Source organism: Myxine glutinosa, chromosome 3, assembly GCF_964187855.1.
Source record: "Myxine glutinosa chromosome 3, kmMyxGlut1.1, whole genome shotgun sequence".
Taxonomy (NCBI): domain Eukaryota; kingdom Metazoa; phylum Chordata; class Myxini; order Myxiniformes; family Myxinidae; genus Myxine; species Myxine glutinosa.
The window spans coordinates 17,941,304-17,954,067 of record NC_136263.1 but is presented as its reverse complement, the minus strand read 5'-3'; the positions used below and the strand labels follow the sequence as shown (position 1 = coordinate 17,954,067).

At 48.1% G+C, this 12,764-nt stretch overlaps 1 protein-coding gene across 4 annotated transcripts in view; it reads right to left on the bottom strand.

The window, feature by feature from the left end:
* Positions 1-2,040, bottom strand: part of LOC137423796 (SH3 and PX domain-containing protein 2A) — a 363,650-nt gene extending 361,610 nt beyond the window's left edge. For 3 of the 4 annotated variants that reach the window (XM_078773721.1, XM_078773722.1, XM_078773723.1), the window contains exon 1: positions 1,677-2,040. In XM_078773721.1, the coding sequence (XP_078629847.1) occupies positions 1,677-1,751 (75 nt within the window). In that variant the 5' untranslated portion in view covers positions 1,752-2,040. The remainder of the gene's footprint in view (positions 1-1,676) is intronic. The other variant, XM_078773730.1, reaches the window with a different exon arrangement.
* Positions 2,041-12,764: the final 10,724 nt, after the last annotated feature.

Genomic DNA, 12,764 nt, shown 5'->3' with positions numbered 1-12,764 from the left:
GAACCAAGGATAACAGTGGTGGATCCTAAACGAGGCATTATGATCATAATGTTCCTCAAGACCAGCCCAATTAAGGATAACTCTGGTGGACCAACCGAGGCATTATGATCATGATATTCCTCCAGACAAACCCAATTGAGGATAATTTACCACAATGTAACATGTTAAGATAACTGGTATATCACAATGTTCCTCAAGACCAACCGAACTAAGGATAACTGTGGTGGACTCAAACGATGTATTAATGATCACTAGCAACAGTACCCGCCCTACGGGCAGAGCTTCAATTGGGAGGCCCAAATGAAAAGGCAAAATATCAGAAATTGAAGGCTTTTTTATTTTAAACGATTTATATAAACATTCGTTAAATCATATCACACGAAAATCATCAAAATCTAAACAGTATTTGTAGAATTTCAATAAAAGCCACATCACTGTCCATATCGGTAAATATTATTCCATCGTGTTTGGAAAAACTGGAAAATTGGAAAAATTGGAAAAACAATATAGCCTATTTTACTCCAGGGGGTCCCAGGATTACCCACTCAAAATATCGCTGCGGTCGGTTCAGCCGTTTTTGCGGTACCTGGGAACAGACAGGACATTTGGTGAATTATAGTAAGATGATGTTCCTCAAGACCAGCCGAACTAAGGATAACGGTGGTGGATCCTAAACGAGGCATTGTGATGTTCCTCAAGACCAACCCAATTAAGGATAACGGTGGTGGACCCAACAGAGCTTTACACCAATTTCTCGTTGCTATGTGAGGAGTGGAGGGGGGGGGGGGGCTGGGGATAAGTGATATCCATGTTCGCGGTCTACATAGGATTTTAGGTACAACCCTCAGGTCTCACTCGACCACATCAGTGTGGTTGCACACCGGGAGCCCTTGTAGAAGCATTATACCCCTTAAACATGTGACAGACACTTCCATCCTTTGGGTAAGAAGGCAAATGGCCGAGCATCGATTTGGCGTCACAGCTCGAGCCGATATACAAGTTACAATGTACATTGTACATGTAGCATGGATTGAGTAATCCCACACCAAGGATGAGGATGTGATGCATGGGTGGTAATAAAAGGAAGAAAACATTAAGAAAAAGTGCTTTTCCTGTGTGCGTAGCCTAGGGTCTAGGAGGAGTTGAAGGAGGGGTGGGAGGGGGGGTAGGGGGTGTTGAGCAGACATTGTGAGGAGCTTGGCAAAGGGAAGACAGTGCCAGGGGCAGTGGAAGCAATAACCCAAACCACAGAAAGATCTCTGCCAATCATGAAAGACAACATCAAGGGAAAAGGTGTGCATTTTAGGTTAGGGGGCAGGAGGGGGGCTATATAGGAGGTAAAGTACCACATCATATGCGTCATACGTACATGTGTCTTTCTGGAATCACAGTAGTGTCTATCTATTTATTACATACATACATAAATATGGAGGTATTTAACCACGCACCGCCCCTCCGCAGCTATTCCTTTAAACCTCATTACTCGCACACCTCGTTTCTCCTCTGTCTGCCTGTCCGTCCACCGTGCGTACGTAATACATAAACTGCTTCAAAACTATTGGGTAGCGATTTCCCAGTCAGTCACAACTCGGACCCACCGAAGGGAGCCTGGTCACGTGCAGTTATAAAAGGTAAACAAAACCAACCGGGTTATAAGAAGAAGAAGAAGTACTCACGTAGTGCTTGCTTGGTATTCGTCTCTTCTCCACATCCTCCACTTTCACATCCACTACGGTGCGTCTGGACATCATGGCTGGTGCTCAACACTCACACTGTGAACGTCGCCACGACGACTTCATCGGCCGGCCGCACACCATGCTATGCTTGGGTTTCGGAGCGGCCACGAACAACCACTGCAGCCGCTTCCTCCTCCTCCACAACCACCACACGTCCCGCTACCAACCACACGCCCCACTCCCCTTATCTTCTGTTACCGCGTACCGGCGTGGTCCCGCTTGCCTGACGCCGTTTACAACTCCGGGTTCTTCCTCCTCTTCCACAATGCTCCTCTTCTTCCTCTTTTGAACGTTCTCGCTCTGCAAAGACGCTTCTTGTGCTGGCTCGCCGCGCATGCGCAGACGTGACGCCTCCGTCGAGGCGTTGGGCGTGAGGGTGGGAGTGAGAGAGCTCATGGAGAGATGCGAATATCGTCGAGCGTTGTTTAGAGGGAGGATCGCCATGGACTAGTAATGGTAGCGTTATTCTTGAGGTGAATTTAAGATGAACATGTTATGTAGCTACCACGTTGACTGGAGGGTCACATCTGATCTTCCATTTTTTGGGTCACCTCAGCTCATGGGGAACCGTCGGCGCTTAAAGACCACAAAGGATCCCAAAAAGAGAAGGTTAATTATGGACCCCAAGACATCCTACGCTCTGGAGTAAAACCTGGAGAGGATGGAGAGCACGAAGATCCAAAAGTCTTTGGAATCACTTGTTCGGAGTTTGAGGTATTAATGAGAGAAGGAGATTTGTCATGGTTACCTGATGGAGGTAATATTAAACAGTGAAGGCCGAAGGGTGCAGATAACAATGAATGTAGAACTAGAAGAGATTTTTCACCAAATAGACGGTGACATGACCAGGGGCCAAAGGCTGAGAGTGAAGAAGAAGAGGATCGATGGTAGTAAGGAAAGTGTCCTTTACCTTCACCTAGAGAGATGTCAATGCCAGATTGGTCTCCCTGGAAAGGTAGTCGCAGCAGGAACAGCAGGTAGGTTTACACTGGAATTAGATATAGCGATACCTACTTATATAGAAACATCAGTACAGGGATATTGGTAGGAATGGTATAGGTAGTCTACCAGACTCGTTTATGCATAAATGATTAAATCACTCTGAGTCTGGAAGGTCGGTGGTTCGAATCCATAACTAGTCATATCAAAGACTTAAAATTTAACCATTTAAAAAGGATAGAGCACGGACAAACAAGCATAGGTTGCCAATATCAGCACAGGTATTTGATTAATTAATAGGCCTAAAAATTGGTTTATCTATCTATAATTCCAGTAATCTCTGTGTGTATGTTTGTATGTTTGTATGTTTGTATGTACTAGGGCATGCCCGTACTATATCTATATCTAAAATTATATCCCCCCCCTCTATTTACATGAAATGGTTTGGTCCAAAGCGAACGGCTTGCGAGTACGGTGACAATCCCCCCCCCCCCCCCCCCCCTCTATTTACATGAAATGGTTTGGTCCATTCGCAAAGCCAAAGCGAACGGCAGTTACGAATCGCAGTTACGATGAATCGCAAAGTAGTTTTAATTAGTTTTAAAACATAGTTTAACGGCAACATAGTTTGCCGACGGGAAATAAATGAATACGCTCTCAAATGTGCCATCCGAGGCAGAGTCTGTTCGCCACGTTCGGCACACGTGATAGCTCGCTGCTCTCTGATTGGTTGAATCGTTTTTTGGACATAGCTCGGTAACTACTTCTGCGATTAATTTAAAACCTTGAAAAGGCACATCCTCGGGTCCCCAGCAATATACCTGGCAAGTTTCAAGTATATCGGACCGGTAGTTGTCGAGAAACAGCGGTCACAGACAAACATACAAACATACAAACAAACATACACACAGAGATTAGTGGAATTATAGATAGATGTATGTATGTATGTATGTATGTATGTATGTATGTATGTTTGTCTGTGACCGCTGTTTCTCGACAACTACCGGTCCGATATACTTGAAACTTGCCAGGTATATTGCTGGGGACCCGAGGATGTGCCTTTTCAAGGTTTCATATTAATCGGAGAAGTAGTTACCGAGCTATGTCCAAAAAACGATTCAACCAATCAGAGAGCAGCGAGCTATCACGTGTGCCGAACGTGGCGAACAGACTCTGCCTCGGACGGCACATTTGAGAGCGTATTCATTTATTTCACGTTGGAAAACTATGTTGCCGTTAAACTATGTTTTAAAACTAATTAAAACTAATTTGCGATTCATCGTAACTGCGATTTGCGACCTTCCGGACAGTGAAGACTGCACTTCCGGCAGCCAATCACAGAACGCGTTGTTGCAAGCCCGAGAGCCTGCGCCATTACGGTTCGTAATTCGATTTCTTCCGGAGAAAATAATAATTTCTCGATTTCTTATGCGCATTATTTCTCCCAATTCAGTCAGAGCGAAGGGCGGAAGCGAAGAGCGTTGTTTTTTTTGTTTACGGGCGTACGGGCGGGGTAGAGCGTACGGGTAGCGTTTTTTTTTTTTTGTCGCAAGGAACGGGCACCCACGTACGGGCATGCCCTAGTCTATCTATAATTCCAGTAATCTCTGTTTGTATGTTTGTATGTTTGTATGTACTAGGGCATGCCCGTACTATATCTATATCTAAAATTATATCCCCCCCTCTATTTACATGAAATGGTTTGGTCCATGAAATGTTTTGGTTCATTCGCAACGCCAAAGCGAACGGCGAACGCTTTACATGAAATGGTTTGGTTCATGAAATGTTTTGGTCCATTCGCAACGCCAAAGCGAACGGCGAACGGCTTGCGAGTACAGTGACAATCCCCCCGGGGTTTTAATTAGTTTTAAAACATCGTTTAACGCCAACATAGCGCCAACATAGTTTGCCGACGGGAAATAAATGAATACGCTCTCAAATGTGCCATCCGAGGCAGAGTGTGTTCGCCACGTTCGGCACACGCGATAGCTCGCTGCTCTCTGATTGGTTGAATCGTTTTTTGGACATAGCTCGGTAAGTAATTGTCCGATTAATATGAAACCTTGAAAAGGCACATCCTCGGGTCCCCAGCAATATACCTGGCAAGTTTAAAGTATATCGGACCCGTGGTTGTCGAGAAACAGCGGTCACAGACAAACAAACGTACAAACAAACAAACACACAGAGATTACTGGAATTATAGATAGATGTATGTATGTATGTTTGTCTGTGACCGCTGTTTCTCGACAACTACCGGTCCGATATACTTGAAACTTGCCAGGTATATTGCTGGGGACCCGAGGATGTGCCTTTTCAAGGTTTGAAATTAATCGGACAAGTAGTTACCGAGCTATGGCGATTTCTTTACCAAACACCGCAAGCCGTTCGCTTTGGACCAAACCATTTCATGTAAATAGAGGGGGGGTTCTGTGGTCGTTGCGAATGGACCAAACCATTCATGTAAATAGAGGGGGGGGTTCTGTGGTCGTTACTGCCACGTGGTTTCAAAGTTTTTTTTTGTTGTTGTTGTTTGCACGCATGTTTTTTTGCACCCACGTACGGGCACGCCCTAGGATGTTTACACACACACACCCCTACACAAATTTTTTTTTTTTTTTTTTTTTGGCAAGGAACGGGCACCCACGTACGGGCACGTCCTAGCTTATATATAGTACGGGCATGCCCTAGTCTATCTATAATTCCAGTAATCTCTGTGTGTATGTTTGTATGTTTGTATGTTTGTATGTTTGTCTGTGACCGCTGTTTCTCGACAACCACGGGTCCGATATACTTGAAACTTGCCAGGTATATTGCTGGGGACCTGAGGATGTGCCTTTTCAAGGTTTCATATTAATCGGACAAGTAGTTACCGAGCTATGGCGATTTCTTTACCAAACTCCGCAAGCCGTTCGCTTTGGACCAAACCATTTCATGTAAATAGAGGGGGGGGTTGTCACCGTACTCGCAAGCCGTTCGCTTTGGACCAAACCATTTCATGTAAATAGAGGGGGGGGATTGTCACCGTACTCGCAAGCCGTTCGCTTTGGACCAAACCATTTCATGTAAATAGAGGGGGGGGATTGTCACCGTACTCGCAAGCCGTTCGCTTTGGACCAAACCATTTCATGTAAATAGAGGGGGGGGATATAATTTTAGATATATATATAGTACGGGCATGCCCTAGTATTTTAAAATGATTGTGTGTGTGTGTGTGTGTGTGTGTGTGTGTGTGTGTGTGTGTGTGTGTGTGTGTGTAATTGTATGTGTATTTATGTGTGTGTCATTGGTTGTTATCTCCATTTGTGGGTTTCAGGAGGTGGAATGAAGTCCTCCCAGGACCCAAAGTATCCACCTCCTCTTCGGGAAGGGATCACGGTTCATGGACCAAACTGTTCAACGTTTTCAGAGTTTTATTCCAAGTTCTCTTTTCAGGATCGTCACCGAACCCCGGATTACCTCCAGGTGTAGTTCATTTGTGGTAATTGTTGTGAAAATCAAGATACAACAGCAACCCAAAGTAGGTTTAATCGTAATTCGTTCTCAACATCATCTAGAGAGAAACCAATAAACATGGTATTAATAATACATACAGGTGAATACAGGTGCGGACAGGCTGTATGACTATAAAAGCTTTGATACATATTGCAGACACGTTACCTTTCTATGGGAAGCCCAGAGAAGCTCTAAAGGTACATCGCTAGGGTTACATCGTGGTGATGGATCTACATCGCCTGTCCGCGCTGATATATATAGGAACCGAGAAAGGGTCGCGTAGCGGCCATGAGGCGAATAACATCAGTGTCGTAATTTGGCTGACGATTTCATTACATTCTCCCCGCGCTTAGATCCAAACTCGGCGGTGAAGAACAGCAGACACATACAGAGGAATACATAGGAATGCAAAGAACGAAATACATTGGAAAGATGTCACTGCCGGTCGAACGTCCAAGGGGCCATCAATCCCGATGGCAGGGTTACTGCATTTCAGCCTGTTAGCCTGGTTAGCAATCAATCTCTAGCTATAGATATATCGAGGAGGAAGTCCCAGTCAAGAAGATATCGGACCGAGCAAGCAGTGGTCATCCCAGGGAGAAGACGTTGAGCCCGTGGGTAGTAGTAGTCTTCCTGTGGGGTAGTCTGAGTAGATAAGTGTACCTCGTTGAACAGTGAGAAACGGCACAGTAGCTAGATGGATAAGGTGTACCTTTGAGATTCGCAACTCATTACATAAGGTGTGCCATGACGAAGAGCGACTGTCCATACGACGCAAAGCAACGCATTACAGGCAGATGTCGGTGTGGCAGATGTGTAATTCAGTAAACCATAACAGTAAGTAAGAAGACCATTACAGGCAGATGTGTCGGTGTGGCAGACGTGTAATTCAGTAAACCATAACAGTAAGTAAGAAGACCATTACAGTAGGTCTGTACCCGCCCTGGCTCCCAAGGGTACATACGCAGTACAAGCGCATGTAGCGGCACGCGAATCTACCGTTGGCAGCGATCGCACGAGACACGAGCGGCCTCTGAAGGCTGCCTGGACGACCGGCATGGCCGATTACGACGACGCACAAACGGTCGAAACGCGCCTCTCCAGCGAAGCGCGCAGGACCGCCGGGATGCATATGGCAAGCTTGTCCATCGGCACCGCGCGCGGAGGATCGGAGAAGATCGGCAGACCGAGAGAGTCCCGGCTGGACAAACCATGTTTGTCCCAGCGTCGTCCCGGATCGTTATGATTGATTGCCATGATTGTCACGCCAGATGGCCCGGATGGATTGGCCATCCCGGATGTCCGACCGATCCATCCAGTTAACGCAATCGTTGCATGGCACGGATCCAGCCGGACCGCGGATGGATCGACCATCCACGGACGCAATGGCACAGAGATGGCCCGGATGGATTGGCCATCCCGGATGTCCGACCGATCCACCCAGTTAACGCCAACGTGGCATGGCACGGATCCAGCCGGACCGCGGTTGGATCGTCCATCCACGGACGCAATACCGCAGTGCAGCTCATTGAGGCTGCATTGGGAGGGAGAGGTGTACACTAATTGATTGATTAATTGTATATTTAAAATCAATAAAAGATTATCACAAAATATTTTCATAATCAATTGGCTCATCGCATAACTAAACCACAAGGGGCGAGGAGGGAGTCGCCACCCGGGCGAGCAACAAGAACCTCCCGGGTCCCCACAAGAGTCGAGGTGGCCCGATCACAGGGAGGGGCCATGTCGAGAAAAGGTCGCAGGGGCCAGAAAACTATCCATCGTGCGTAGGGAGTATGTGCACGTATCCTCGTGCATAGTTAAGTGAGGCCAGCGCGACCTCAAGGAAGCGCGACAGATTAGCTACATAGTAAAGTGAGACCAGCGCGACCTCAAGGAAGCGCGACAGATTAACTACATAGTAAAGTGAGACCAGCGCGACCTCAAGGAAGCGCGACAGATTAGCTACATAGTAAAGTGAGACCAGCGCGACCTCAAGGAAGCGCGGCAGATTAGCAACATGGTCATATCCCTTGGACATACTATCCACAAACCGCAAGCATATCGTGGTAGACTAAACAAACATCTGTTAAGGAGGTGGCTGCAGCGCGCTGCATACCGAAGACAGACGACCTTCACAGTCTGGGTCAGGCTGAGTCACAGTCAGACTGGGGCAGAGGGAAATGAAATCAGACGAGGCGTCTCACAGTCTCGAAATGTACGACGAGGCAAGAGCTCTGTCCGATAACAACGAGCCCAGAGTCAAGGGCTAGCAGGCAGTACGGTGTCACCGTGTACTCCCTAAACGGTGCTGGCGCTCGACCCTGAGGTCACGTCGTTACGTAAAGGTCAAATGGTACGTAGTTATCAAGGTACATTGAAAGGTAAACGAATCCCCGATGAGATCGCGGGAAGCACGCCATTACGTTAATGACGCTGTAAAGCGAACGCGTGATATAGTCGATGACGTCATCAATTAGGTCGGGCGGGTTTAACGGCGAGTTCTAGCTGAGCGGTATCCCCCAGACGGAGTACAGTAGCACACCGAAATCTAACGTCTCGCGTGCAGCAGCATTCGAGCGAGCTCGAGATCGGCATACGAACCCGGCCGACGGTGAAAGTAACAGTAACATCTAGGGCGCACCGCGTACGAGGGAAACCGAAAGTTGAGCTCGGCCTGTTGATCCGGTGCGGGTGAGCCCGCCGAGTCGAGGGGCGAGCACGCTTGGCAGCGATAGACCGCACGACGAAGGAGCGAATACATATAACGCCCTGAAGTAGCATCTCATTTGAGGTGCATTGAGCATGAAGGATGAAGAGGGGCCTTTCGGTCCGTCAAGCCTGCTCTACATCACATTAACTCAATCCAACAGCTTATCAAATTAAATTAATTGGGTGAAACGCGGGGTGTGTAAAAAAGGAACGATAGCATAGCATTCGGTCAACATACATTCCATGCACAGCATGTTTACAATGGTCGCAGGTGTTTAACGAGAACGCCGTTTGAGAGCGGGAACACGAAATCAAGTAAAAAAACAAAGGACGAAGACGAACGAAGAAGAACGAACGAAGAACTACACATGGTAGCCAGGTATACGAACAACCATCATAAGCAGAACCCGAGTGCCGTGAAAGGCTATGAAGGTCCCGCTCGACGTCCTTAGAAATTCATCCGTGCTGCGACGAGTCCTCGCATGGTGCCAAGCGAGCCTCCATTGAGGCGATTCCGGGCAGCGGTCCGTAGAAATTCATCCGTGCTGCGACGAGTCCTCGCATGGTGCCAAGCGAGCCTCCATTGAGGCGATTCCGGGCAGCGGTCCGTAGAAGTTCATCCGTGCTGCGACGAGTCCTCGCATGGTGCCAAGCGAGCCTCCATTGAGGCGATTCCGGGCAGCGGAGTTCGTCGGCCTCGGGAAGTAGCCACATGCAGGTGGGACTGCGACGGCCGCGATCAGAATCGCCGGCCTCACAGAGTAGGGCCCGCGAGAGGAACCGCATGCAAAGGGGTTCATCCAGCGAAGATGCGGCGCGCGCAACTGGCGCGTCGTGCATTGTAGTGATTCCATCCAGCGACGGTGCGGCGCGTGACTCGCGCGTAAGAGGGGTTCCGTCGATCGGCGATAGGAATCGCCGGTGTTGGGCCGCAGAGAGGGCCGCGATGGGTTTTGGAACGTGCCACACGTCGCCACGTGTGGCTTCTTTTGATCCACGCGTAGCAACGTTCGGATTCGCGGCGAGGAGGTGCTCGGAAGCAGGATGGGATCGCGGGCCTCCCAGAGTATTGGCACGCGATGGGTGCAGTGCTCGACGATTCGCGTGGAGGAGGTGGTTCCACCGAGTATCGAGTGGTCGGAGTGAGCCGGTCGTGACGGCGTGATTCCGACGAGCAGTGCGCGCTTCGCGCGGAGGAGATGGGCCACTGAGTAGCGAGTGGTCGGAGTGAGCCGGTCGTGACGGCGTGATTCCGACGAGCAGTGCGCGATTCGTGCGGAGGAGATGGGCCACCGAGTAGCGAGTGGTCGGAGTGAGCCGGTCGTGACGGCGTGAGTCCGACGAGCGGTGCGCGATTCGCGCGGAGGTGATGGTTCCACCGAGTAGCGAGTGGTCGGAGTGTGCCGGCCGTGTGGAGGCATGGCCGACATGGGAGACGTGATCACTCGAGTGGGAATCTCAACTCGGGCCGAGGCACGCATATCTAGGATGAATCCCTCGGACGGAGCCGTTAGCGCTTCCGAGCCGCGATCGGACAGGTAGGCCGGCGGCTCCAAGCGGGTCCGTCGTTCCGACGGGGTTTCAGCCGCAGGACGTTGCCCAGTAGCATCGTGCTCCAGGCATCGAGCCGGAGTCCGTCACGCCTGCTCTGGCGTTCGGGTCTCATGAGAGCAGGTCGCTTTTTGACGACGCGATCCCGCGAAAAGGCTTGCGACGTCCCGTCTTTCGAGGCAGGCCGGCAGCGAGAGTAGTCGGAGCTCCGTTGCTGGAGCTAGCTCGACGGGTCCTCCGCTGGGCATTCTTCTCCGAGGCGAGCAGTGCAGGAGCGATGTCAGGAGAGGAATTACGATTAAGTGTTGTGAAAATCAAGATACAACAGCAACCCAAAGTAGGTTTAATCGTAATTCGTTCTCAACATCATCTAGAGAGAAACCAATAAACATGGTATTAATAATACATACAGGTGAATACAGGTGCGGACAGGCTGTATGACTATAAAAGCTTTGATACATATTGCAGACACGTTACCTTTCTATGGGAAGCCCAGAGAAGCTCTAAAGGTACATCGCTAGGGTTACATCGTGGTGATGGATCTACATCGCCTGTCCGCGCTGATATATATAGGAACCGAGAAAGGGTCGCGTAGCGGCCATGAGGCGAATAACATCAGTGTCGTAATTTGGCTGACGATTTCATTACAGTAATATTCCCAGGGATGGTTTTCAAAATCTCAGTGAGGTTCTTCTTCATCATTCCTGTTGCTCCAATTTATCACTGGTACAATTTCGATGATATTCAGCTTCCAAGATCTCTTGACCTCATTTTTGAGGTTCTGGTATTTGGTCGTTTTCTTGATTTCTGTGTTGTTTAGGCCAAAATCACTGGGTACTGACTGATATCTCTGTCTTTTCCTTTCCTTTTTGTTCCTGAGTACAATGTCTGGATGCAATGCTTTGTTTTCTATGTTCATGCTCAATAGAATCATCAGGTCGTACGTGAGCATGACGTTCTCATTTTCAATGATTGCCCTTGGGTCGTGTTTCCATGAGTTTTCTGGTACCGGGATGTTAAAATTTTTGCAGATTTGCCAATGAATCACTTTGCATACTTTGTTGTGTCGTTGTTTAAAGTTGTTCTGATAATAGTTTTTTGCATCCCGAGAGCAAGTGACTAGTACTTTCCGTTTCTGTCTTGCAGAATCTACACTTGTCTGTCTGGCTCATTCCCACCATCTTTTTAAATCCATTGGTGTAGTGTCCTTGATCTTGGGCATTTATTTATGATTTGTTCGCCGTCCCAGTTGAGCTGACCTCTTCTTAGCCATTCCAATGAGCCTTCTTTGTCTATCCCCACTCTGTCCAATTATTTTTTCTATTTTCCTGCTCTTTTGTCATTCTCCCAGTGGTTGGTGTATATTTCTTGATATTTATTGTTGTATATTTATTTTGTCTTTTTTGAAATTGTTGGGGCTGTATTTGTTACTGTTTCATTTTCCTGTGTGGCATCTTCTATTCCCACCTGTTTTTGGAAATTATTTGCAAGGTGAGTTAGGGATACTTTTTCAGGTTTGTTGTGTTCATGTTTGTTTACAAATTGCATCCGATAGTCTGAGCATTTCACATACTCAGCTAGTCCTCCACTCACCGCTCTGTGCATCTGGTTGAGTTCCATCAGGTCGATCCCTCTCTCGTCTCGGCAGGTACATTCTCGGGATGCACTGGTTTTTGTAAAACGTTTTGTGGATGGTAAGGGGTTTTCTTGTTTTCTTGTCTAACTTCTTAATTTCTGAATGGGGCCCAGTTGATTTGTTTTTGTTTTTGTTCAACACCTCAACGGAGGCGTCACGTCTGTGCATGCGCAGAGGGGAGAGCAGTATTCCATTAAACTGCGGATGAAAGCTTTGTAAGTGGTGAAGAGCTTAGAAGTGCCCAGAAAGGACTTTGCACGATGGAGGATGCCCAGTCGGCGACTGGCTTTGGAGGCCAGCTTGGAAATGTGGTTTTCCCAGGAAATGTCATGGCAGATAGTGAGACCCAAAAGCTTGAGTGACAGAACTTATTTGAGAGGATTGTTGGGAAAGTAGATGGGAGGGTTGTCCAGACGGTCTTTTCGGAGAGACAAAGTGCGTGTGTCAGATTTGTCAGGATTGAAAGACATGTTCCACTTGTTTGACCAGTTTGTGATTTTTATCCAGATCTGCAGAGAGTGAAGAAGCTGCTGTCTGCGGATCTGAGAGTTACGATATGGAGCGGCAGAGAGTCGATTCATCAGCATAGAGATAGAGAGGATTTTCCAGAGAGTCGGAGCGATCATTAATAATAAGTAAAAAAGCACAGGGCCCAGAACACTGACCTGAGGAACTTCAGCCTGGACAGGAAGGGGAAA